The following is a 25342-nucleotide window of genomic DNA, read 5'->3' as shown; positions in this document are numbered from 1 at the left end:
GCGTCAATATAAGCACAGCACCCATTGCGAAGGTACCTGGCCCGGAGAAGACCAATTCTCTGTCTAACATAAGGAAAGGAAGAAAACTCTCATCATTCATACGGCGTCTCACTTATAGAAACAAGAAGTTTCCTACTTACTCGAATATATATTATTCGGTCAGGTGGAGAACCAGAGCCCGAATTACCCGGAAGAAAAATCAAATAGGGCAGTAAGCTGCGCACACAATGCCTAGTGGACAGAGCCATACCACCGGGGCAACTGTATGTAATATTGATTTTATTATTCGTTTTATTATCCGTTTGCCTTCGTCCATCAGCTGAACGAATAGTTATGGAACTGTGTTCCCTCTATCTTCCCGCAAAGTGCCAAGACTCCAACAGGCCCCGTTGTCCATAATTGAAGAAAAATATACTTAATTTGAAATATGCTCCTCCCAGCATGACTCCTTTCCTCCACGTTTTGCTCAACAAGATATTTACACATGTTAGACAACTTCCACATGCGAAGAGGCCCCACTGTCCTTCCCACCCACGTGACAATCTTCTTCACCGTGCTGCAGACCCGATCGCTCCCCATCGAAAATGACAGCAATCTCTTCCAGCGTATGACCCTTCGTCTCCGGGAAATAGAAATAAACAGTAGCCAAGATCCCCATAAGAAAGACACAAAACACAATATAGTACCTCCACCCCAAATTCTCCATTCCAATGGGATTGCAAAACGATGCGATAATAAGTGATCCATAAACGGACATCATTTCCACCGCCAGACCCTTCGAGCGAAGCGAGTAAGGAAATATTTCCGTAGGGTAACCCAAGAGCAACGGAGTCCAGGCGATATCATAGTGGAAGTAGACAACGAAAACGCAGACGATGACGACGTACCCTGCGGGCTTGGAGCCGGTCTCGCTGTTGAGGCCTGAACAAATGGTCCATACTATGAACGAGATAAACATGCCTATGCCGCTCCAGAGGAATAGTGTCCGACGACCAAGGCGATCGACGAGAAAGGCGGCCATAAATGCGGCGGCGAAGTTGAAGAGTTGGAGAAAGCCGTTGATTAGGGTCTGCGTGTAGGAAGATGTGATTCCGACGGAGTTTAGGACTAAGGTCAGGAAGTAGGAGACTACAGCTATGCCGTTCCATTGGGCGAAGGTGCCGACGCAGATTGCAATGATGGTTCGTTTGCGGTTACCTTTGATTTCATGTTAGTATCGGTATCCAGATCTAAGCTAGGGAAGGAGGCAAGGGACTACCTGGTGTAGCAATTAAGGCGGACCATCCGGTGCCTTCGAAACTCTTCTCCAGTTCGATTGCAGTTGTAATCTCAGCGATCTCCGTTGCAACCAGGGGTGAAGGCTCTTCATCCGGATCCTCTTGGCCCGCATGGTATCTTTTTAGAATTTCCGTGGCTTCTTCAATTCTATTTTGGGCTACCAGCCAGCGTGGGGATTCCGGAACCGAGTAAAGAAAGGTTAGCTGTACGATAGGATACCCTGCTTGCAGGATGGAAGGGACGCGCCATGACCAGCTGCTGGATAGAGCTTGTGTTCCAAACGTGCACCATGAGGATAGAATGGCACCCAAGTAGTACATCGTCCAATACGCCGAAGTATATTTACCACGATGTGTAGGGTAAGCCAACTCCGCAATCAGCATTGGGCTTGGTTGGGAGCTGAACATCCCTCCGATTCCAATCAAAATTCGGGCTACTATGAACATAGCCAAGTTCACCGACGCACACTGGATAGCTGCGGCAATGCATATGATGATGAGTCCAGCTAGCAGGATCGGTTTGCGTCCATACCAGTCGCAGAGATTGCCTAGGAATGGAAGCGCAATGACACTTCCGATAGACTGCGCCGCGACTATTGTCCCCAAGAGGCTTCCCGTGGGACTGTTGAAGTAGTCTTGCCATTGCTCCAAAGATTGTAGTCCGTTCATCAACGACCCTGAAGTAACATGTCTTTAGCACCTATAGTCTCACAAGTGGCTATTGCTAGTATTCATAGTTCTCACCATCATAGCCAAAAGTGGAGGATGACAGCAATGGTACGAGAAGGACCAGATTCAGCCGTAGTAAATGTGGTTGCTGAAACCAGTACTTGTCTGTTACTGGCAGTGCCGCTGCAAGCGAACCGCCTATGATGTTTGATTCACGTCTCATTTTCCCGCAGTGAAAGTCTCTACCTGTACAATGCAGACAGGGAAATCCGGGGTAAAATAGCTGGCAAAAATAAGGTTTCGATTTCCTGGGGTCCCCGCATTCCTCATCCGCTTCCTGTTGCCTGCATGAGGGCATAACGCCTACAACGACGATCCCTTACTTCTTCTTACTGACTGGTCCGGTAAAGCCTCGGGAAAACTGCGATAATTCAATGCAATAAAAAAAAGCAAAAAAAAAAAAAAATCGCTATAGAATAGAACAGATAGTACATGAGTGAAAGCGAGAGGAGGAGACCAAATAAAACGTAATGATGTACTTATTCAGCGATGATTGAATGAAGTAGTGTTCCATACCAGGAACACACCCAGCACATATCCACTAAATTGGTTGACTACTTGTTATAGAATTCTTACTGTTCGCTTGGAACGGATAATGACGGCATCATCAATTACATCACATTTGGTAGTGTAGTAGTGCGCCGTCAGTCTCCTCCCCGCAAAAGCCTGCAGATCAGCACGACACAGATCACCTGGCGGGAGGACCCATTGCTGTGGGTAGTAGTACATGTGTTTCCGGCGGGCGGATGGCACCCACCCTCAAGACTTGGGCAATTCTAATAGTTGATATTGGGACGCGTATGCTTCGAGTCTAGGGAAGAAAGAAAAACAAGTGCGCATCTGCGTTCTCATATGGCTAGCACCAACAGACCTACCAGACCCCTGCTGGTCTTTGTTTGCACTATATCCGCATAGTTAATGCCTGCCTTAACAATCCAATATTGCACGACTGGAATGTCAACATAGTCTTGCCCGAAACAGAATATGTTTCTAATAACTCTCCTTGCCAGTATCGCCAATGAAGTCCCAGCCAATGTCATATTGATCTTTATATAGGACGCTAGGATCAAACATACGGCCGTCGTTCTACATTTCTACATTTCCAGTATGCGTCCTCAGTTTCCCCGCACAGGCATCCGAGCGCGCAGACGCCAGATGATGCCAAGGAGGGTTAGAAGCTCCACCTTCACAACATCAACATGTCACGACGTTCAACCTCATGCATTATTCGAAAAAGCGTTGAATTATATTACTACAAATTTTCCTCCAGTAGCCCATGCCTTCGCTTACGGCTCTGTGGTGTACCCGCAGAGTGCCAAGACCACATCAGGCCCTGCAGTCCATACAGACGCGCCACTAACAGTCATACAGATGCAAGGGGGCAATAAGAAGTAACTCGACTTCATTTTCGGCGTCTCCTGTGCTGAGAAGTGGCATGGTCTCAACCTTCTGCAGAATTCCCATCACTACGGGGCTTTAGGCAGGCCAGGGAAGCGCGCAGTCGGGCGCGTTCAAGAAGCTGGCGCGGGTGTCTGCTCCAACCCGTTTGTTATGGTCAATGGGACGATTATTGGACATGGTGTCGTCAGCATGGATACTATTTGTAGGGATCTCACGACATGGGATACTCTCAATCTGCCTGGGAGTCTACAGAAACCAACAAGGACTATCTGCCATGATCTGCGCGTACAGCAGGCGAATCAAGTCAATATGTCCTCTGCAACTAAGGTGGCGCTGTTGTTTCTACCAAAGACGTTCGATAAGCGAGACCTCTATGCACTGATAGCTGGTATCTTGTATCTCGGGGATTCGAGGATGTCAGTTGGAGGTGACGACTAAAGATGAAATGCTGACGCAAGAAATTCACATTACAAGGAGAGTGTCAATGATTGCATGACCAGCTGTGATTAGCATAGATGACATCAGATAAACCACACAGTTTATCACTACATCTTATCTTCAGTGATTGACCCACCGGTATTCACTCTGTCATCATGGCACAACCCTTTCCAAACCCCAGCAAAGGTGGGTACCCAATCGCCTCACCCAAAACCCCTAGATGTTGGAACAATCGCGAAAATCCACCTTTCCTAATAGACCAATAGATGGACGCGCCGGTGACGCGTCGACGTCACATAGATCAGATGAGATGAAATCACATCGGATAAGATTAGATTACATTCAAACTATCTGAGGCTGGGTTGGGGACAGAGAGAAAATCTTAAATGTCTTTGGACACCACACGACGGCAGACTGCCAACTCAAGACAGCCATCAAGATGGCTTTTAACTCTTGAATTAAACCTAACGCAAGAGGATCCTCAAACGTATCAAGGCAAAGTACACAGCGAAGTACCTCCGCACAGTTCATGAACAACCATTATATCTCATCCATTCGATCGCATATCATGACGATGAAGGGATCGGGAGGTGAGTGTATTGTAATGAACACGGTGTGCCTCCTAAAAGCCGCTAGCTAAGTCTCAAAGTCGGCACTCATCCCGCCATCGACGCACCGTCGGCGCAGGACCTTCGTAGCTTCCGCTGGACCGATGTGGAATAAACATACCTTCCCGGCCTCCTGTCTCTCTGATAACGTAGGAATGAGAGTCAAAAGAACTGTGTGAAGGTGCATCCACGAGGTATGCTGCGGTCTCTGGGGAATACTCCCTCTTGAATACTCTGGATGCCCCGATATTCGCACGAATAGGAACGCCATCTCTCCCGCCATCGGAATCAGAGACAACAGGCCATTCATCACAATCTGCGTCGGACAGGGAAGGAGTCATCCCCTCACTGCTATTGTCGTGAACTGCTGTTTCCTCAAAATCCCTTCTTATCCTTTCGAAAACGTAAGCCATAGGTGAATCCGCTGCAGCGATACTAGGCATTCCATCTGGGAACCTATCGAAGACGGACAAGGGATTGTCGCCAATCCTTCTGTAGGTTGCCAAAGAGTCACCAGTCACAGTTGCTCCCCATGGATGGACTTCTTCACCCCTAGAATTGAGCATAGGCGTCACGGTTGGGCGTACCCGGTTAGCTAATAATCGAATATGTCGGTTCGGATCATTTGGGCCTGGGTTGCCAAGGATAATTTTGAAGGTGACTGGGGAATAATAATGTGAGACCGTCAGAATGTACATTGCTGTCTGGAAGGTGTTGATACATTCTTCACTGATACTGAAGCGTTCTCTGCGAGGGAACCACCATTCTAGACCTGATTTCCAGTGTTCAACTAGTGCTTCTGTGGCCATGCTGGGCTCTATACTCAGCTAAGCTTTGGCTTGAGGCCGAAAAGTAGGTATGGTTAAGGCGTTTCTGGGCAGTAAGATGCCGGAATAGTAACTAGGAAGATGATTTAGTGCGAGATCTGCACGCTTCATATACTATTACTGTAGGTTCTACTAGTAAGTTAAACGCTATGGAACTTCCAGCAACATGGATATGCTTTTGTCGGTACTTCCCCGAATTCGCAAGAATAAGCATATCTTTGGCATGAGCCGCGATATCGTCGACTAAAAAGTGATTGCAGCTGGGGAATTCGATGGGTCAAGGGCCTCCCTTTCCCCATTTTGTAAAGGAACTCGCCACCATGAACCACGTTCCACAATTTTCTGCCTTATTACTGCACACAATTGGCTATGAATGGCGAAGACCTCAATTAGCTGCTGAAATCTATAAGAGTAGATATTATCTATTCTTAGGGCATGGGCTATTTCCGACTTGTCATAGTAGACATACTGTTAAAGTTGAGACTGAGGGTACCCGTCTGAACTATCTTGACGGAAAGTGCATCCTCCCTGACTTATTCTTCTTCAGAAGTTTCTGCAGAATTCACGTAACGGTATATACCGTAGTTTAATTCGACTGTTGGTACTGTTTCAAAAGATGACCCTGAATCAGCGCCATTTTCATCACTGTCCATTGCACCGTTAACTTGTGTGTCAAGTGGAGAGTCAGTTATACTATCTTCCCATATAATAAAAGGAGAGGCTGTGATCATCTCGAAGTCTGCCTTGATGTAACTCAATGGCTGATACACGTCACTGAAGGGCTCACGTGTCAGATAGTCATCATTGCCATGTCTTTTGTAGAACGTCATTATATCGCCGATCCAAGTTGCTCCCCAGGGAAAAAGTCTCTGTACGCCTCCGTGGGCAGTGATCGGTGGTATAATTACGCGTACTACATCTTCCAATAAATCCAGATAACAATTAGGGTGCTCGATATCAAGTTCGCCCGCAACTATATGGAACGTTAAACGGGAATGCACATATGTCACTGTGACGATGTCAATAGGCGCACTGTAGGTTTGGGAGTCTCTCACGACTGAGATACTGTAGCCTCGTTCAATTGGAAACCAGTCCTGAAGCAGATATTCCCAATATCCCTGTAGTAGCCTTTGTCTGTCGTCTGTTGACGTGTTATTTTCGGGTTCCATTCTTTGTGACCTTGAATAGGACAGTGGTTGGGCTCAATAGCACGGTATTTTCAGTTATTGAGCCGTTGTACAAATATCCAACAAATGGGGGCTTTGAGCCTTCTTAAATGGTTTGATGTGATGCCAGTACGGACTAGGGTGCGGACCCTTCCGATGATATGAAAGGGATTGATCGGCACCTAACTAACTCATCTGGTCTTGAGCACTGCATCGGTATCTTCCATCCAGCTATCTCAATTGGCAGACATCCAGATTAAACGAACAACAAACATCCTAATTAGGCAAGGAAACACCTGAGAGGTGATCTCTCGCCGCTGATAATACATCGGTCTATGCGCCTCCATTTCAGTCATCTACAAGTACTTCACACTGTATTAATCCTGTATAAAAGAAGAAAGATTTCGGGGTTATTTTACGATCTACAGTTAGAGCGATTTTAGATAGAGGATAATAATTTCCCGTATTTACCCAACACCGTCAGTCAAAAGTAGAGCTATTCCCGACTTCCTACTGACCAATCAGAGCGCTCATAGCTAGCATCCCACGAGAGCATCCTCCCCTCCGACCCACTTTCCCTTGAAATCAACTGCAGACAGCCGAAAGCAGTGTCAAGTCTACCCTGGGTTGTTGCATCATACGTCTTAGCTCAGACAAGTCACTAAAGGCAGCTCGGTTTTGTGATCGGCTCGTAAAAGGGAAAAAGAAGAACGCAGCTTCTTATGTTCCGGTACTTAGTACACACTTCAGAATCGTCGAATCTCTGAATGCCGTCCGATTAATAATCTTAAAGCAAACCGAGGTCCTAGGCCAGTTATGATTAGAAAATGTAAAAGCCATCCCCAAAACCTCTGCTAGCAGAGCAGACATTGGCGGGCGTTTTGGAACTAAAATTTTCGACAAATAGTGTGGCGTTGATGTTTCAGAAAAGAAAGACCGTCACCACTATTATTTTTTTTGGTTTCAACGCCAACTGTTTCCAACGGTCGAAGCTGCTCGAATATTTTATTCATATCTTTTTTAGAATCATGAACGTCCTTTCCGTGCAAGTTTGAAGTTTCATACACTCATTCATTCATTCATTCATTCAAATACTCATTCTTTTTGGTAAATATTAATTGCACATAACCAACCACCGCCGCTTGTTGTAGGGTTTTAAAAAAACAATGCTGTCCGCAGACTTTACTCCCTTGTCGGACCGAGTGTACCTACGCCATGGCAGAGAGAAAGTCAAATTATCCGGGAAGGACGAGCCAACCACAATCATCATCTTCGGCTGGGGTGACGGTATGCCGAAGCACGTCTCAAAATATGCCGACGGCTTCCACGATCTTTACCCGTCCGCTCGGATTCTTCTCGTACTATCAAGTACCTTACAGGCTCTGAACCAACCTCTTGAAGCCAGAATACAAGACATGATGCCGGTCATTGACACTGTTTTCCCTACTCCAACGGGAGACGGCAGCAGTGAAGAGCGAGTTCTGCTGCATTCAATGTCAAATACCGGCGGTATCTTCTTGGCTGCTACCTCAACGGCCTACCAAAAACGCCATGGCGCGGACAAAAGACTACCCCATGAGCTTCTCGTTTGCGATTCAACACCCGGTGGGCTTTCTATCTTCACACAAGCCGGCCGCTGGTCGCGGGCTATGGCTGTGGGCACATCCAAATTCTTCCCCTGGCCGTTTATGGTCACACAAGCATTGTGGTTTGCTATCCTCTGGATACACTCCGCACTGGGGTGGCTGCGTGGGCTAGAACCTTCTGGGGTTTGGGCTGATCGGGTGATGAATGATGAGTCGGTCACAACGCGAGAGTCGAGTCGGCTGTACCTGTACTCGAGGGAAGACGAGATTATAGGATTCGAGGACCTTGAGAAGAATGTTGCCCAAGTTAGGACCCTAGGCTATCGGGCGGTTGACCTTGAGTTCTTCGAGGGCTCACCACATGTTGGTCATATGAGGCTTCATCCAAAGCAGTACTGGGCGAGAATTTCGGAGTGCTGGAAAGCGGCCATAGCCCCAAAATGATGGTTTGATCGAATACACACTCCGTCATGCAGGAGCCAGAACCTCATACGCGCAAGGAAAGTGTTCTGAGGGGCCCATCTTTGTAATAATAGAATGTCGCGTGAGCGATACAGGTACTGTGGTGTTAATTGTTCCCAGTCAGTTAATAAGTATAAAGATTTTTTCGGATTTCTCGCTTTATAGTTATTCTAGGTTAGTTTATGATCTTGATAACTTATCTAATTGAATTGTATTCTGCAAAGCAATGGAATGTCGATATAAGTATATGTGTTACGGTATCACAATAAAATAACTCGATTGATAAAAATAGTGTCTATAATGGTAAATTACGCATTATCAATTCGTGTTTATCGTCCTGCGACATTGATTTTAGTATTCTCGGGATGGTATTTCCCCCTTTTTACCTTTTTATATTCAAGGCTCACATTGATTTTAAATCTCTCCTGGCTACCATGATATGAGCTGTCGGCGCCAAATGTCGGCGCAAAGGATGGGTGGACACACGTCTACGTATAACCTTTCATAAAGGGTCACATTGGAGTCGAGCTGATCAGAAGACTATGGAATACGTCCGATCCAAACTTGTATTTTAATAATCAAAAAGAATGCTCAGGGAGATGTCCTAGTCCCCCACACTAATATGAAGGCGGACATTTACCGACGTCGGAAGATCTCCTTATCGGAATATTCCCGTGTCAGGACTAGGTCCCGACATAGAACATTGTGCAATTAATAAGCTTTAAGAATGGAAATACTCCATGATTCACATAGTACCAATCCCAAAATCTGACAATATACTGGAAATGGATTCAAAGCATCACGTGTGCCCTTCCTTCAATGACTTGCCATTGAGGAAAGATGGCCCTCCCGGTAACGCTTGGGGCCTTTGGGGTCCTGACGATCAGGTCGGGTCTGTGAATCATCTGACGGACTCAGTAGTGGCGAGGGCAGCCAAAGAGGAGATTCGAACAGGGACTAGGGTGTCTTTGAAGTATGTTAGCTTCTAGTAACTCATAGTGGTCGCGTGGGGAACGGCTGGGCTTGTTAACACAATATATGTATAGTTGGGCTCTGAATGCTTCCTCATATCCTCACTTGACACGCAAAACTCTAGAGCTCAAACTGATCAATAAGGCACCTCTCAAAATTGCTCATGACGATGAGGTATGTTTACCAGATTTCCTGGAAGTAAGTGCTATACTGAAGATAAGATAGTGGTCGTTCAACCCACAGTGCAGCTCACAGTGGGATGGGTTTCGACACTATGCCTACCAAAATGAAGAGGTGAGCGGAGAACGAAGCTCCAGAGTATGGCTATATTCTAACAGACATGCGCACAGCTCTACTACATGGGTCGAACAGCAAAGGAATTCGAAGCGTCCACAATTCCGAACGGGGTTCAACGTATGAGTCCTATATGTGTTACTTTATCTATCAAACATACGCACCAGAGAGGCAGGCGAGACTAATGACGATTGTATGTCGCAGACATTGCAGAACGAGGTATCACTGGACGTGGCATACTTATCGACTGGTACAAATGGTACCAAGACAAAGGCCAGGCCGTCGATGCCATGAGTCCTTATCCCGTGCCATTTGACCAGCTTATTGAGGTACTGAGGTATCAAGGACTGTGTGAGGACGAAATTAGACCGGGTGATATTATTCTAATTCGGTTCGGTTATATCAGCCAATACGAACGTATGAGCGAAGTTAAACGAGCGCGACTTGATGCGCTGTACAGGAAGCAGAAGCCTGAGAACATCGGAGTTCAGCCTTCCGAAGAACTCTTGAGGTTTCTCTGGGAAAAGAAGGTGAGCGCCGTTGCAGGCGATACGCGATCGTTCGAGGTTTGGCCTTGCACACAGACCCAATGGCATCTTCATGAGTGGTTGCTCGCTGGGTGGGGGATGCCGATTGGAGAATTGTTCGACTTGGAAAAATTAAGTAAAGCCTGCAGTGAAGCGAGCAGGTATAGCTTCTTTTTTACGAGCGCTCCTATGAATGTGAGTCATGCCCGTTCCAGTGGAAATATACTGTTGATCGAGTCTCACCCTACCTATAATTCACAGGCTCCCGGCGCTGTTGCTAGCCCTCCAAATGCTTTTGCATTTTTCTGACTCTTTATGGGAACTTCAAATATCAGTCGGAAAGCTGACAGACTAGTACTATGGCAATCTAGTGGCGAAGCAATCAGAGATTGTATATAGTGCACATTGAGAGTAATGGAGAGACATATTAGACCTACTTGTGCCAGTCCTGATACAAAGGAGTTCTTGACTTGTAAATACCTACATGCATTATGCATCAAAAGCCATCTACCATAAAAATTTACATCGAATAGGCAGATATAAAAGCCGTAAAAGGCCGGATAGGGGAATCAAGAGCAATAATAAAATAATTGATAGAGAAAAAAAAATTTTCAATGACGAAAAACTCTTGCTCTAAAACTTTCTCGGAGAATATAGAAGACCGGATCAACCAAGATATACATCCGAGATCAATGAGTACAGGAACAAAATCCCATAAAAAACACACTTATGTCTAATGCGGTTTCTTTGATTTGAGATCTAACATGCGAAGACATGTGTATTGAGTCACAATATGTAATATGTAATGACAAACAGTAGTTCCGGAAGGCAAGGATGAAAGAGATCGTTTCCGAGAAGTCTAGGGGTTCTCACAGCGTGTACTTGAAGATAGGGCTCTTCTCGCCCATGGCTGCCAGCTGATCCGGAGTATAAGTTTCACGAACTTCACTCTCAGAGATTCTGTCTTTGTGCTGGTTCAGGCGCCACAATGCATATTCAAGTGAGCAAGCCGCAATAATGCCCATAGCGATAATTCCAAGTGACACACCATATCCGACCACATAGTGTGGAGCTTGGTCGTCAAGAAATACATTAGTTCCAATGAAGCCTGGCGACGTCAGTGATGATTATAGGTGTTCATGAAGTAGACTAAAACTCACAGGCAGTATTTGCTGCAGCCAATAGCCAGGCGATACCAATCGATCTTTTCCAAGACTGGGGAAGATTATTCCCGGTCCAGGCTGAGATTCCAGGCAGCAACGGATAAATGCCGATTTGTGCTAGAATAATCGCAAAATACATTGGGCCTTTGTAGGCGTCAACATTAGCTGACAATATGAAGAGTATCAAGAAAGATACAAGCAACAAGGCCATCGGCGCGACGATGAATGGGAAACGCCAAGTGAACCGATCAGCCAGTCGGCTACTCAACCAACTAGAAACAGCTCCGCAAAAGTATGGTGGAACTGTCAGTAACTGCGCATCCTGCGATTCGAAGCCCAGCTTGTTGATGATTGTAGGCATTGTGTAGGAAAATGCCGCATTAGGGGCGGCGTTGACCATGCCCATTAGCGCCCCTAGAAGGATCTTCCAGTCTAGCATTGTATTAAGCAGCAATGACCAGGAGAACTTGTCACCTTCTCCCGTGGTGGACCGATTGCCGCTCTGTCGGAAGCGAAGATCGAGATATTGCTTCTCTTCTGCTGTGAGCCATCCCACCTTTTCAGGACTATCTGGTAACAGAAGAGGGAGGAACAGGCTGAATGCGGACGGGACAATACCCTCCAATATAAAGATCCATCGCCACCCTGCAATCCCACGTATGCCGTCCATCTTGGATATTCCAAAAGCCAAGAGGCCACTGAATGCTCCTGAAATGGCCGAAGCTGTATATAGAATGGCCAAACGTTGTTGGATCACATTTGGTGGGTACCACTGTGTAATCAGATAGACAGCGCCAGGAAAGAATCCCGCCTTAAGACAGAATGTGTGGTGAGCATGTGGAAGCCCATGACGAGGGTGAGCTTACCTCACATATACCCAACAATACGCGACATGCAGTGAGGCTTGCGAACCCTTGAACAGCACCCATACATGTCATCACGATGCCCCAAGTGAGGACCTGAGCTGCAAGCCAAAAGCTTGGACGTGTTTTCTTGAGCATTACGTTCGACGGGATCTCTGAGCCAGATCCATCATCATTAGCAACTGAGGTGATCCGTAGTATTATCAAATTCCGACTTACCGAAGATGATATAAGGAACGAAGAATAGGCTGCTGGCAATGTTGTACTGGTTCCCAACAAGGTTCAGGTCCCTACCCATCCCCTCGATTTTGGCATTACCCAGGTTCGAACGGTCAACGTGCGAGAAGAGGTAAAGCAATCCGAGAACAGGGATAATATGTCGGTCAATCTTTGTATTTTGTCAAATAAATATCAGAGTGTTGACTGAGAATCATATCATATTTACCTTTCTCATAACCTGCTTGCCTCGTTTCCCTTCATACAGACGTAGGATTGCGGCCTCTTCGTCCGAGAAGCCTGCATAGGCAATAGATTCAAGATGCGCGACATCAAGACCTAGTTTTCCTCCTTTTCCAGGATCCTGCTCCATTGCTTTACAAAGTCCTTATGTCACTGAATATTGATAGCGGTATATGCTTTGAGGCTCGGATCCAAATCACTGCGAATAATGAAGATGTCTCTAAATATGCCCAGGAAGAGTTAGTTCACTCTCCATTTATCTCACACATAGCGTGTAGTACAGCCAGAATATGGGTCTTGGATCTGGATACCCCACGGGGTATGTCCGCTTCGGACAACATCCGAGGAGGGCTTTCTGGAGAAGCCAATTGCTTAAGACATCGGTAAGATACCGGAAGATGGTTTAGAGATTAAGGAGACCAAATTTTACCCCTTCTGGTAGATTTTTCATCACTCATTAGCCCACATATTATATAATGTCCTCAATAGGTCAGTCACAGAGACATGTAATTGTTTGACTTTGGCAGACGCAGCATCAAAATGCATTCACCTTACTCTTATGACATGGTCGAAGGCAACCGTATCCATCACTGAAATGTAATGCATGCTCTATAGAACCACTAGGTCTACCTCGAATACATGGTCGAGGTATACGTCGTTATTAACAACCGTCCAATCAGAGATGTCAAGGTCTACGTGCGCTCATCTGTGCACCAAATAGCTTGGGGGAAGTGACATTCTTTTGTCACATCCCCAAACTGGATAAATACTGTGCCCAATCCATCCGAGGCAGGCTACAGCTATTTAAGTTCTTCCCATCATAACGCGTGGGTTTGGAGTCGTAGTAGTCTTCCCGATCATTCAAAAGATGATCCTTTCGTCCACTCATTGCCGATGTCTCGCATTTTGGTCGAGAATCAAGTTTCCAAGCGCATTTGGTAACCAGATGCCAGCCAGGAAATGTATTGCCGAAGTTAGCCAAAGCTTAGCTATGGTATTTCTGTTTTACCTTGAGAAACGCAAACAGCCATAAGTCTTGAACAAGCCGAGACCACATTTCCAATCCTTTCACGGTGGGGTCAATTCCTCTTCTATAAGTCTGATGATTCCTGTTGCATTCTCTACAACGCACATATATTGTTCTCCCATATCCGCACGTAGAGCCGAATTACCTTGTTTAACAGTAGATTTCTTAGCCTGGCCATGTTGATAAGGAGCTTTCTTCTAAACCTTTCCTTTACTCAACCAATATTTCGGTTGTAATTCGAGCAGTAGCGGCCGGAAACGTGATATAGTAACGTACTTCTTCGCCGAACAGTGTAACAGGAACTCCTGAGCATAATTCGGATTTATAGGTAAGAAGTAGAAAGAGGATGCACCCGTCTTACAATCTTACTAGGACTTCGCATACCGCTAATATAATATATCGAGCCCGGTATATGATTCAGGCTCATGCCCTAACGAAAACAATATGTATCCGGTCGCACTTAACCGCAAGATTCAACCCAAATACGGACAGATAAGTTCCCAAGCAGACACCCACTTCTCCTCGTCGTTAAGCTCCACCATAATCATGACCTCAATCTTCTTCTCCGGTTCATCACCCATTGCAAAATTACAAATCAGTCTTGCAGCAATTTTCTTGTTGTCGTAAGCGAAAAATAGCAGGGAACTGTTGATCTTCTTGCAGTTTTGGCGGAAGAAAGTGATTTTCTCGACGGCGCGCTCAAAGTCCGTTCGGTCGCTGCCAGCTTCCAAGCGCACATAGTTGGGGCTGAGTACTTCTTCACAGAATGAACGAGCTTCGTTTGGGTTTCCGGTAAAGAGTCTGTCCCAGATGGATTTGAATTGCTCGGGTGTCATCCTCAAAATTCGCTCTTGTAGGGAAGATAAAATAATTCGTGAAACTATGATTTCGGATTATTTGTTCTGGCGCCGAGTAGTGTAGTGTAAGCTTCGGCGGAGGAAGAGCAAAGGAATTACATTGTATGTTGCTTGGGTTCAACGACCTTCTAGCAATTTATTTTGTGCTTCTCAGAGACTACAGGAGTATTGAATTCGACTATTGGTGTAAAAGGGTATCTTTAAGGCCAATCCAGCACCAATCAAATGATCAGGCGTCCCGTCACGCCTTGTGACACGACCAGACAAAGACCGCCGCTCCGCTCCTGCGGGATTGTTCGGAATCCAACAAGCACAGTAGACACAGCTTACGTGTAGCAGCATGAGCCATCCACCAATCTACATCCGTAGATACGCGGTCAGACCATCATGAAAGTATACTAATTCGTACAGTTATCGCTGACTGCGTTTATCTGCGCAGGTTCCCCACAACTTCGACAAAATATCACAATGCCCCAACCAGACAGAATATGTCTTCCCGCGGGACTATCTTGACAACAACCGGTACGTGCAAACTGTCCCCTGATCAAAATGGCTACATTCTAAACGATGGGGACAGTATCCAACCTACATATCTATCTCACAACGGAGCTCTTCGGACACCTCCTACACCCAGACATACCTCTCCAGCACGCGAACCTCAAGATTGCAGACATCGCTGCAGGAATCGAGTAGGATCTTATATATGCAACTATCGTTATTAGTGGTTGGCGAGTATACTGAAGTTTGATTGTAGAATAGTACTTACCGATTTAAGTCTTCGTCTTTCGCCGTCAGTGCAGCTTGTTGCGTTCGACTCTTCATTAGATGCCTTTCCTCCCAAAGAGTAACTCCCTCGCCAATGTTGGCCTGCAGAACTGAGATATGAAAATAGATGTTTCGCACGAGTTCGAAGGGGTTACCATTACGATACTATTCATGTCCCCAAAGTAGTGTTTGTCTTATCGGATGAGGAGATCGTAGCCATTGTCAGCAAACTGTTCAAACTCCTAGGTATGATCGTTTGTGCGTGAAAGCTTGTTTTAGACCAGAGATACTCATATCCCATGGTTATAGAGCCTGGTGGTTACCTTCAATCTGAAGAGGTCGTTATCCACACCCTTCGCATCATAAGATTAACGGTGAATGCAGAACCGCCGCTCTTGAGGAAATAGTGCGGATTACTCGCTCCGTAGACCTCAGGTTGGTGTCTCACTGGGTTCCCGAGCTTCCGGGTTAATTCGAGGGTGTTGGGCTCGTGGATGCTAAGACGGATAGTCGTGAAGAACCTGGATACATGGATTACACTTTTCATGAGTGTGTGTTAATGGTACACGATATGATTGCTCGGAAGACAAGGAATGAGGAAGTAGGACAACGTTTGAAGAAGATTCTCCCGGAGGTTTTAAGGAGACATACAAAGGGCATTTTATGCGTGGACCAGGCAGACTGTTAGTGGCAGGAAGCCTGAATAAATGTGACAGGAATATGGTTTCTTAGGTGGTCGTTGTGACTGTGTACTAGATTAGACTAGCGATTAGGTTAAGGAACTATTGGAGGACACGCCGTATCGCTGTATCATGACAAGTCAGGTGACAATATCACACCAATAGAATGATGAAGTCTAAACATTGAAATGAGTACTTCGTAATCAGGGATTACGATCTAGACGAAAAAATGCTCTTTCGAAGCATACACCGTACGGGCCCAACTTCAACAGCATGAGGTGCTGCCGTACAAAGCGGGCCCAATCTCTGCCATCCGAAGAGCACCCTGCCATAGTTCTCATCCTGGTTCTAGAAGGTTCGTATTCATGTCTCTTGTGCGTGAGCCCTGATCAATGTGACCTCCCAAGACATGGCAAGATGTTATGCTGCGCCAGACTGTGGTATCACCGACATGCATACCAAATGCGGAATGCAGATCAGTGGTTCTTCCAACCATGTCCCAGGAAAGGGTCAGAGAGTTCATAGCGTGCACGGACCGTATCGAATTCCCGGGTAGGTGATAGGAGCCGCTTCGTTGGGTCGCCGATTCGTATTCTTTATTTAACATATTTTGGCATATGATGCAGTGTGAACGAGGTGGATCACGAACGAAGTAGACTTTCCGAACGAATCTCAGCGATATGCTTTCTCGAAACGGAGAGTGGGTTGGCTTCACAGCCAGAGGGTTCCAGCGGTACTGATGCCATGTCAAGGGCATCACTTCCTGTTCGGGCGTGTTGACTGTTTGCAAAGAAGGGAGAAATTCATTGAAGAGTAGCTATAAAGGCTGGACCTCATCATGATGCTTTCAGGAACTCTGGATTGAAGCAAATCACTCTGCAGCCCCCTTCCCATTACTAGCTTAATATGGCTTCGTCGAAGCAGGGCGTTGAGGCCCTTGGCTCTACTATCGCCGATCTCTCAAAGTCTCTCGCCAATCAGCTTGAGGCCTTGGACCAGCCAGAACCATCATTCGCGATCGATTCTCCAGCGTCTCTGCCCCAAAGCCCAGACATCCAAGGCACACGGCTGAAGCTCCTGGAAACTCTGGAAACTCTTCACCACCTCGTTGTCGGCCCCAGTGACTTCTGGTTCCAGCAAAGCATGTTTGTAAGTATGCAGAGTAGCAAGCACATTTATCCTTCAGGACAGTCCATACATACTAACGCAGATTAGCTTAACCATGCACTCCTCGCCTTTGATGTGTTCAACAACTTCAACTTCTGGGACGCCGTCCCTCTCAATGGTTCAGCTAGCTACTCAGACATTTCAAAGTCAACTAATCTGCCAGAGCAAATTGTGCGACGCATCCTCAGATTATCATTCACAATCTTCGTTTTCTCAGAGGAAGCGCCCGGCTCTGACCGCGTGGTGCACACAGCGGCATCAGCACACATCGTGCGCTTCCCCTTCGTTAAGTCATACCTGGAACATAATATGGAGGATGTCCGACCGGCTGCTACTGTTGGGGTTGATGCCCTAAAAAAGTGGTTTGTTGGTCAATCCGAGCCTCCCGAGGATGTTGCAGCCTGCGCGATCGCACTGGCGACATATGATGGCCATCAGATTGGTAGAGATCTGTGGTATCTTCTCGATAACTCTGAGCGACCCGGTCAACCAAAAGGGTTCCGAGCAAAGCGCTTTGCAGAGGCAATGCAGGGGCTTCGGATGACAAGTGGAGTGATGACTGAGTCTGTGTTGAAGCAGTTCGACTGGGGTAGCTTGGATGAGGCAACCGTTGTTGATGTGAGTTTACCCCGACCTTCTACTATTAAGTGGATAATATCAGAGGCTTCATACTAAAGTAAACCAGCTTGGAGGATCAGCCGGGCATATCAGCGTTATTCTTGCTGAAAATTATCCGAAGCTCAAACTTGTTGTGCAGGACCTCGCCTCGGTGCAGTCTGCCTTTGACGAAAACATCAACTCCACTCCCTATGTCTCGCGCATCAAGTTCCAAGCCCATGACTTCTTCCAACCGCAGGTTCTCCCTGCAGACGTGTTTCTGCTCAAATCAGTCTTGCATGACTGGTCCGACAAATATGTGTCGCAAATTGTCCGTAACTTGCTCGACGTCCTAAAGCCAGGAAACCATTTGGTGGTCTTTGATTTCGTCATGCCGGAAGACTATGACGAGGAAACAGGCTCGAAGCCCCCATTGCCGGTAAGGAAGCTGGTTGCTTCGATGGACATGCAAATGTTTGTTGGCTGCAATTCCAAGGAGCGGAAGGTGAAGGACTGGAGCGATGTTATTAAGCGAGCGGATAGCCGGTTTGAACTCAAAGAGGTTCATGTCCCTCGAGGATCGCCCTTGGGGCTCCTTGATTTTGTGTTTCAGGGGTAGTTTGCACTAGGGACGGTCGATATGCGACCGCTTGGTTCCCGAACGTGTCCGTTTGTTCGGTTGGTGGATTGTGTGAATAGAACTGGACGCTTTATTCGTTGAAATTCAAGACCCAACAGCTAATTGAAGAACAAATCCCAGTCAATATTTGTTTATCCACCTGAACTGGGAGTGTAGAGTAATCGCCCATAGGGTCATATGCTAAACTTTCTATTTTGGGATACATCAAGGAAACCAAGCTTCGAGCCGATAGAGGTGTGATTGGTTCGTGGCCCGGATCTCACCGGCACAATGGGACGCCTGAAACCAGCCCGAGGAGGCTTAAGCGCCAGCTCCTGCAGCTACGCCTTGATAACAAGATTACCACCTGACGTTGCACATATCCTATCCTATATCCAGATATTCATCCTTTCCAGGATTGGGCGGACTGCGGGAGTGGCTATGCGGAGCAGGCCCTGCCCCAGCTTCTTCCTTCAACCAACACGGTACTTGTCTAGGAGAAGGCCATTTACCACAACAATGACCTCGAAAAGAAAAGATACCTGGACCTTCGGTACGCCGTCCGCATCAAAAGCAGCACCCCAGAGTGCGAGCGAAAAGACCCATTGGGTGAGAGATGGAAATCAAACCGAGGGACTCAAAGGCTTTCGGAATCCATGGGACAGTTCTCGCGACTTCACCTTCACGGAATTATTTAAATCTATGATGCGGTATGCACTCGTCATTTGGTAACAGAATTGACCGTCTGATAAAGCTCTGCAGACACAAGTTCCTCTCGGGAGACAGCCAGAAACCCGACACCACTTTATCGACCGTGCCAGTCGCAAATCCAACATTTCTACCAGCTGCCACATGCCCAGGCTTGCTGCGTGCAACATGGCTAGGTCACGCCTCCTTTCTCGTTGAATTCCCTACTGGTCTACGCGTTCTCTTTGATCCCGTGTTTGAAGAACGTTGTTCGCCGTTTTCGTGGATGGGACACAAACGATTTACGCCTACACCGTGCGATATATCTGACATTCCCATCATTGATTGTGTAGGTCTTGACACCCATGCTCTGTTTGCGATAATGCCTGACATATAGGTTGTGAAGGTCGTGATTAGCCACTCTCACTATGACCATCTTTCGTACCCGACAGTTCTTGAAATTCAGAAACATCACTCGTCAGTCAAATTCTGCGTACCAAAGGGCCTTAAAAGGTGGTTCGAGGACTGTGGCATACATAATGTCATTGAGCTAGATTGGTGGGAGGGTGTCAATCTCGAGTTGGCTGCCACGACCGACGATAACACTTCAGACTCCACTTCAATCCCACCCCCCATCGATATCTCAGCTACAGCAACAATCTCCTGTCTCCCCTGTCAACATACATCCGCGCGCACCCCCTTCGACAAAGCAACGACATTATGGGCCTCCTGGTCCGTTTCCTCTGGCGGGAAGTCGGTCTACTTCGCAGGTGACACAGGCTATCGCGTTGTTCCCCACCTCCCGAAGGACATTGATGACTGGGCACCCGAATACGCCGATCTACCAGTCTGTCCGGCATTTAAGGAGATCGGAGAGTTCGTTGGACCGTTTGATCTTGGACTCATTCCGATCGGAGCATATAGACCACGACATGTCTTGAGCACTGTTCATTCAAATCCGTATGATTCTGTGGAAATATTCAAAGATACGAGATGTAAGAAAGCTATTGCGATTCATTGGGGCACTTGGGCTGTTGCGGAGGAGGATGTAATGGAACCGCCACGACTGTTAAAGGATGCGCTGGTTAAGAGCGGCCTACCAGAACAAGGAGTATTTGATGTGTGTGGCATTGGTGAGAGTAGGGAGTTTTGAGATGAGATTATCCAGAGTGGCGTTGTACTTTTTGATTGCAACCCCTGGGCCTTATACACATATATATTAGCTGCTTGATTATGAGGTTAAGAAGGAATGGAAGACTGAGTCCAAATTTGTGGTCAGACGATTTAGCCAAGTGCTACCCGCAAATACTGGGACATATCATAATTAGCTTGTCGACCGTATAATATGGTACAATATATGGTAATTCTCTATAAATAGGTTTTTCTAATGGGGGTTTGTACCGCTAATATTTATCCTTGGAGTGCATAATATAAGGATGCATCCAGTCTTCGGACTGAAGATCTGTAGTACAATTCGTTTTTCTAACTGTTTTTGTATGCTATTTGATTTATCCTCGTTCCCTTCGCAACTGAATATTGCCTGCTCTCGCACTTAAGAAACTTCAAGATGCCTTTGCCATTATACTGTAGAAAAGATGGCCACGCACGCTCGTGGACGTTGAACAGCGGAAGCAGAGGCACAACTTGTTGATGATTAAATCGAGTAAGTACATTCCCAAACTTCCTATACGAGACTTAGGCCGCCCTTCCTAAGAGCCCGCCGTGCCACCCTGACCGACGGAAGGGAACGGCATTGCATTCCATCGTACTCGACGCAAATGCCTGGCAGGATCCTTGATGGCATCCCGCCCATGGAGCCACTTATGGTTGTCCAGTATGACAATTGACTGTTCGGGTAAGTCCGTCCCTGTCAGGTGTAACATGGACTGAGGACTTTTTGCCAGCTCATTCAACGCATGCTTCAGCTCCTCATATGCTGCCGCAGCCCTGGGGTTCATGGGCTCTATCAGGTCTTCCCGGAACCTCATTACCAGCGATTTATCCATCTTGTCCAATCCAAGGATGCTCCCCATTATGTGCTGTTTATAAGGCTGTTTAGAAAATTCAGGAGGAATCTTGATTTTGAACTCCGGTTCGAATAGAGCTTTCTGTACAGCCGGGGACAGGTAATGCGCGAGCTTGGCAATCGTCATGAGGGACAGGGTACCCCCACCGTAGCGATCAGGCTGCAGAACCTGAAGCGCAAAGTATTTCGGGGGTGCGCTCTCGTAGCTACAGTCAGTGTGCCACTGAAACTCATGCATGGTTTCTGATCGTGCGAGAGGAACTCGTGTCTGCAGGCCAGCAGAGCTGGGGCGAACATCCCAGAACCAGCCTCGGGAAGCGCTGTGGCGTGTAGGAGGCCCATGTCCGTGATGAGCGCAAAGGTTAAGTATTATGCGCTCCAGGTATTGGCTGTCGTCATCGGGAAACTGGAGGCGTATCTTCAGAATGCCGCTGGTTCGGAGATGATGGTGGATGTCCCCCACATGGGAACGACGCTGGGAGTCAGTCGAGCATCTCACGAGCCGTCACGGAAGGTATGCCTGGCGTGACTTTGGCTGCGAATTGACGACATAGAGGACGATTTCCGGGAAGATGCCGCGTGGAGCCACACCTTCTAGCTTTCAAACTATCGAGTGCAACTTTGATCCTTCTCATTGGGGCCAGATTCAGCTTCGTACGGCACGAGAAGAGTCGAGAACAGTCAGGAGAGAGTCAGAAGATGGTCAGAGGATGGTCAAAGAAGGGTCAGAGAAGGGTCAGAGAAGGGTCAGAGAAGGGTCCGCGAAGAGTAAGATATAGCGCACAAGAACCTATCGTGATATACCTCGCCAGGTATGAATCGATGTCAGTCTGTAAGAACTGAATCGCAAATTCTGCCCGAGGTAGTGTCTGCGCTATGATATTGTACCTCGAAATGGGTGACAATAAATAATGTTGGAAGGGAAGGCTCGTGTTACATTCTAGAAGAAGCAACTTCGAGAGTCAGGGTCTGTTGAGTGGCTGACACACTTTGTAGCCGACAACTGAACACACCCCAGACTCGTTGAATATGAGTGATTATAGGAAGCAATATGTGGAGAAGTTGTGTGTGTCCGATTGCAGTCATCAAGGCAAGGGTTGAGGCACCTGTCTTCCTTGGACCACTTCGCGAGACCCTAGCGCTAATCAGCAGCAAGTCGGAACAGTGTATCTCTTGATAGATGTCCCTTTATCCGGAGAATGAACTGAGTGTTACCACGTGTAGGTGGAGTCAGAATCATCAGTGAATTAAGGGCCAGGTGCCTCGTCGGAATGAAAAAGAAAGATTGGACTATACGTTTTCAGAACCATGCTGCCAAACATTACCGCCTGCTTCTACGCCAGCGATCCTTCCTGTTGAGGGAGGGAAGTTGGTTTGCCGGGATGATGGAGAAGGATCCGAGGCCATTAGGGATGTTGTTTTGGGGGGTTAGGGTGTGATTCAGAGGATCGAGACAGGATAGAAGTAATGGTTTATTTAGTTACTATTAACGGAAAAGGTTTTCCTGGCTTTCGAATGTATCAACTCGAGATAGGGTACCTCGTGACCGTTGAAATATATTTCATGCATCGCGAGGTAGTATTTCCCTGTTGCACTCGGTTGCGTCGACAATTGGTTTGCTGAAGATTCCAGCCACTCTATGAAGTTCATAATCTAAGTTTCCACATGGCACAGATTTAATTTGTACCTGTAAAAAAAAAAGGGGGGCGCCGAGGGGGGAGAACTAACGATGAGGCGTGTGGCTCAGCCTTACCCGCTCAGTCCGGCGTACCTCTATTTCGCCAAAGACCTTAAATGGTTTTCCACTGCGACTGCAACGCTCCGAGATATGACAGGTTCCATTAACTGTTATGGCTCATAATCCCAAATAATGTGAGTAACTCTATTCTCTAAGTATGTCGCAAGTATATTTCCATATCCAATTCTATGTATAACCAAGCTTTCCTTGAAACTCCTAACTCTAATACCGCGCTAAGCAAGCCCGGATCAATTCCGACCATCAGCTTGTGCTCTATGGAGACTTGTCTGAGACTCCGACTTTCCCGAATTTCTCAGGGCATTATGGTCATGATCTTCATCGCCAATTTTAGACCAGATTGTATCTGTGCCCTTCAGCCACGGCCTCATAGGATGTGAGCGCAATGCATCAGACTGCCCTGAGCGATGTGGTTGCTCCGAGTCCTCGTATGATGGTTCGCTGGGCTTGGAGCCAAAGCCGAGAGATTGCTTCACACTACGCGGCAGTCCTGATTCAATGATGAGTTTCGACAGGCAGGGTACACTGAGAATGAAGAAACCGCAGGTCATTTCTCCGCAGGCCCAGAATAGTAGTGGGCCGATGAGGTACATGGTATCGGTTGTGTTGGCGAAGGCGACGGTGTGGGAGAGGCGGAAGCATGCGGCGACGGAGGCGCTGGTAGAGGATGATGTTAGTTGGATTTCATTGTCAAGTAGTAATCTGAAAAACGCACAGTATACCGACGCCGAAAATGATTGAGACTCCAATTTTCTTTTGCCAATTCATTTGAAGACGCCAGATAATTCGCTGTGGGAGAAAGAACATGGTGATATCTGAGGCGACCTGGACACTGGCAGAGGTGAGCATCACGTCCGGAAGGGAGTAGCATTTACTTGGAAGATAGAACTTCCAGATAGCTTCGTGGGGCCTGCATTGCATGTTTAATAAAAGGATGCACAGCACACCCCATACACACTGCAGTGTTATCACGGAGGCACATCCCCACCAGAAGGCGTTCCTTGTGCGGTTGAGAGGGACGAAAATTCTGCACCAATCTAGTAGGATTGCAGTCTTGATGAGAGGCAGGACAGCCGAGTAACAGCATCCGTAGATGAGAATCAACTGGCAAATTAATGGTCAACCGCAATGCCGTTTGCCTGCAGGCGGGTCAACGTACATAAAGAGGCCTTATGAGGTCTTTGTTGTGTAGATTCCACGTATGAACGTAATACCCTGGGGTGTAGATCAAGGCATACCCTGCGTAAGCTGTACCCCAATAGGCGCCCTAGATGGAACATTAGATTAAGTACAAGCTAGTAAAGGAACCAGTGTCAAGCAATACATATGCACCAATCATCAGCACTATTGGAACAGGGGATTTTGGTTAGTCTCGCTCTTTCAGTGAGCAATAGAAGGTGAAGGGTGTGAAAGCATCACTCACCTTCCTCGATACCAACCCTTCTATCCAACCATAATCGAGCAAAGATTCGTAAGAGAAAGCATATTGTGAGTACCACGGTACAGAAAGTCGTTACCACCCAAGCCAGCGTATTGCTATTCGGTGGGTTGTCAAAATTTGCGGTAACACCGGACGGAGCTGCCAGAGCTGGCTCATCGAGGAGAGTCGCCAGTGCTTCTGGTGACATCTCGCGCAAGACAGGTTTTCAACAATGGCACAACTTCAGGCATGTTCGAAATCCGAGAGAAAACTTAATGGTTGTGGGGTGTCGAGGCTTCAAATGTCACTGCGCATATATTCACGCGTGAACTGTTTGATCGTCAGTGTGATAGGCCCAATTTTTGCGATTATGGACCGCTCAGGGGGTGCCGCAACTTGGTGCCTGCTACTAATGCAAGGCGCACACACACCATTCGCATGGGCCGTGGACTGATTTTGACGATGCCCTTTTTCGGGATGGTCGCGCTTAGCGCACTTGGTAGCTACGTTATTTTAGGGCGATATAGGATGCATGCTTATACTGCATGTAGGCTGGAGGGTTCGGAGTACGTTAGATTTTCATAAACGAGTAATCTAGCCCAGATGCCTTGCTCAGAGTTTGAATAAGATACTCAATGTTGCGTACCAGCTGGTCGTGTGAATGACCTGGCCTGTTGATCACGGCCTCTCAGTTTGCGGCACACGACGCCCTGTGGAGATGAAAGGATCACAGCTTGTCGCTTTCTGGAATAGTGACAGGAACGGCGTGACACTTAATCTAATAGAGTAGGTGCAGTGGGACACCAGGACAAGCGATGGGCTCGCCTTGCACCGGAACCCTGCCGCTGTGGAGCCGACTAAACTGCGACTAGAGCATAGACGACTAAGACAAGAGTCCGCTGTCGTTGGCAGGACGCTAACATACCGGAAACGGGCCGTCGAGACCACAGACTCGCAGTAATAGTTTGA

General features: G+C 47.1%; 14 protein-coding genes across 14 annotated transcripts; 7 read left to right on the top strand and 7 right to left on the bottom strand.

The window, feature by feature from the left end:
• Positions 1-445: 445 nt before the first annotated feature.
• BO88DRAFT_447087 (general substrate transporter) lies at positions 446-2177 on the bottom strand. The gene is made up of 3 exons (XM_025710336.1): positions 2022-2177; positions 1259-1954; positions 446-1197 (listed from the first exon to the last, which is right to left on the bottom strand). The coding sequence occupies exons 1-3, from the start codon at positions 2167-2169 to the stop codon at positions 488-490; spliced, it is 1554 nt and encodes a 517-aa protein (XP_025558155.1). The 5' UTR covers positions 2170-2177; the 3' UTR covers positions 446-487.
• A 1224-nt stretch (positions 2178-3401) lies between these two features.
• BO88DRAFT_474579 (mitochondrial matrix Mmp37) lies at positions 3402-3925 on the top strand (the record flags this gene model as incomplete). The annotated part of the gene is made up of 1 exon (XM_025711831.1): positions 3402-3925. A coding segment is annotated over one exon (444 nt), but the record flags the coding sequence as incomplete, so codon positions are not given.
• Positions 3926-4488: 563 nt separating this feature from the next.
• Positions 4489-5262, bottom strand: BO88DRAFT_419563 (uncharacterized protein; the record flags this gene model as incomplete). The annotated part of the gene is made up of 1 exon (XM_025708397.1): positions 4489-5262. The coding sequence occupies one exon, from the start codon at positions 5260-5262 to the stop codon at positions 4489-4491; it is 774 nt and encodes a 257-aa protein (XP_025558153.1).
• A 551-nt stretch (positions 5263-5813) lies between these two features.
• BO88DRAFT_429707 (uncharacterized protein) lies at positions 5814-6449 on the bottom strand (the record flags this gene model as incomplete). Its single annotated transcript, XM_025709183.1, has 2 exons — positions 5814-6345; positions 6370-6449. The coding sequence occupies 2 exons, from the start codon at positions 6447-6449 to the stop codon at positions 5814-5816; spliced, it is 612 nt and encodes a 203-aa protein (XP_025558152.1).
• Positions 6450-7202: 753 nt separating this feature from the next.
• On the top strand, positions 7203-8642 carry BO88DRAFT_474577 (TMEM53 family protein). Its single transcript, XM_025711830.1, has one exon. The coding sequence runs from the start codon at positions 7613-7615 to the stop codon at positions 8474-8476; it is 864 nt and encodes a 287-aa protein (XP_025558151.1). The 5' UTR covers positions 7203-7612; the 3' UTR covers positions 8477-8642.
• A 637-nt stretch (positions 8643-9279) lies between these two features.
• On the top strand, positions 9280-10596 carry BO88DRAFT_351338 (uncharacterized protein; the record flags this gene model as incomplete). The annotated part of the gene is made up of 6 exons (XM_025703535.1): positions 9280-9467; positions 9541-9640; positions 9692-9760; positions 9817-9880; positions 9965-10482; positions 10549-10596. The coding sequence occupies 6 exons, from the start codon at positions 9280-9282 to the stop codon at positions 10594-10596; spliced, it is 987 nt and encodes a 328-aa protein (XP_025558150.1).
• Positions 10597-11156: 560 nt separating this feature from the next.
• BO88DRAFT_429704 (MFS transporter) lies at positions 11157-12902 on the bottom strand (the record flags this gene model as incomplete). Its single annotated transcript, XM_025709182.1, has 5 exons — positions 11157-11395; positions 11448-12261; positions 12317-12468; positions 12533-12701; positions 12759-12902. The coding sequence occupies 5 exons, from the start codon at positions 12900-12902 to the stop codon at positions 11157-11159; spliced, it is 1518 nt and encodes a 505-aa protein (XP_025558149.1).
• Positions 12903-14151: 1249 nt separating this feature from the next.
• Positions 14152-14741, bottom strand: BO88DRAFT_408525 (uncharacterized protein). Its single transcript, XM_025707730.1, has one exon. The coding sequence runs from the start codon at positions 14633-14635 to the stop codon at positions 14273-14275; it is 363 nt and encodes a 120-aa protein (XP_025558148.1). The 5' UTR covers positions 14636-14741; the 3' UTR covers positions 14152-14272.
• A 482-nt stretch (positions 14742-15223) lies between these two features.
• On the top strand, positions 15224-16109 carry BO88DRAFT_429703 (uncharacterized protein; the record flags this gene model as incomplete). The annotated part of the gene is made up of 6 exons (XM_025709181.1): positions 15224-15345; positions 15411-15500; positions 15570-15667; positions 15731-15759; positions 15789-15872; positions 15900-16109. The coding sequence occupies 6 exons, from the start codon at positions 15224-15226 to the stop codon at positions 16107-16109; spliced, it is 633 nt and encodes a 210-aa protein (XP_025558147.1).
• Positions 16110-16908: 799 nt separating this feature from the next.
• BO88DRAFT_474571 (O-methyltransferase) lies at positions 16909-18591 on the top strand. The gene is made up of 3 exons (XM_025711829.1): positions 16909-17250; positions 17317-17886; positions 17954-18591. Exons 1-3 carry the CDS (start codon positions 17008-17010, stop codon positions 18482-18484), a joined length of 1344 nt encoding a protein of 447 aa, XP_025558146.1. The 5' UTR covers positions 16909-17007; the 3' UTR covers positions 18485-18591.
• A 412-nt stretch (positions 18592-19003) lies between these two features.
• On the top strand, positions 19004-20324 carry BO88DRAFT_419556 (dioxygenase; the record flags this gene model as incomplete). The annotated part of the gene is made up of 3 exons (XM_025708396.1): positions 19004-19194; positions 19247-19520; positions 19569-20324. The coding sequence occupies 3 exons, from the start codon at positions 19004-19006 to the stop codon at positions 20322-20324; spliced, it is 1221 nt and encodes a 406-aa protein (XP_025558145.1).
• Positions 20325-20880: 556 nt separating this feature from the next.
• BO88DRAFT_429700 (uncharacterized protein) lies at positions 20881-21832 on the bottom strand (the record flags this gene model as incomplete). The annotated part of the gene is made up of 2 exons (XM_025709180.1): positions 20881-21672; positions 21728-21832. The coding sequence occupies 2 exons, from the start codon at positions 21830-21832 to the stop codon at positions 20881-20883; spliced, it is 897 nt and encodes a 298-aa protein (XP_025558144.1).
• Positions 21833-23121: 1289 nt separating this feature from the next.
• On the bottom strand, positions 23122-24869 carry BO88DRAFT_374671 (uncharacterized protein). Its single transcript, XM_025704310.1, has 5 exons — positions 24377-24869; positions 24278-24297; positions 24113-24220; positions 23669-24057; positions 23122-23610 (listed from the first exon to the last, which is right to left on the bottom strand). Exons 1-5 carry the CDS (start codon positions 24579-24581, stop codon positions 23184-23186), a joined length of 1149 nt encoding a protein of 382 aa, XP_025558142.1. The 5' UTR covers positions 24582-24869; the 3' UTR covers positions 23122-23183.
• On the top strand, positions 24185-24869 carry BO88DRAFT_408523 (uncharacterized protein). The gene is made up of 3 exons (XM_025707729.1): positions 24185-24220; positions 24278-24297; positions 24377-24869. The coding sequence occupies exon 3, from the start codon at positions 24606-24608 to the stop codon at positions 24825-24827; it is 222 nt and encodes a 73-aa protein (XP_025558143.1). The 5' UTR covers positions 24185-24220; positions 24278-24297; positions 24377-24605; the 3' UTR covers positions 24828-24869.
• Positions 24870-25342: the final 473 nt, after the last annotated feature.

Source organism: Aspergillus vadensis, assembly GCF_003184925.1.
Source record: "Aspergillus vadensis CBS 113365 unplaced genomic scaffold BO88scaffold_31, whole genome shotgun sequence".
Taxonomy (NCBI): Eukaryota; Fungi; Ascomycota; class Eurotiomycetes; order Eurotiales; family Aspergillaceae; genus Aspergillus; species Aspergillus vadensis.
This window is presented reverse-complemented; position numbering and strand designations above follow the sequence as displayed.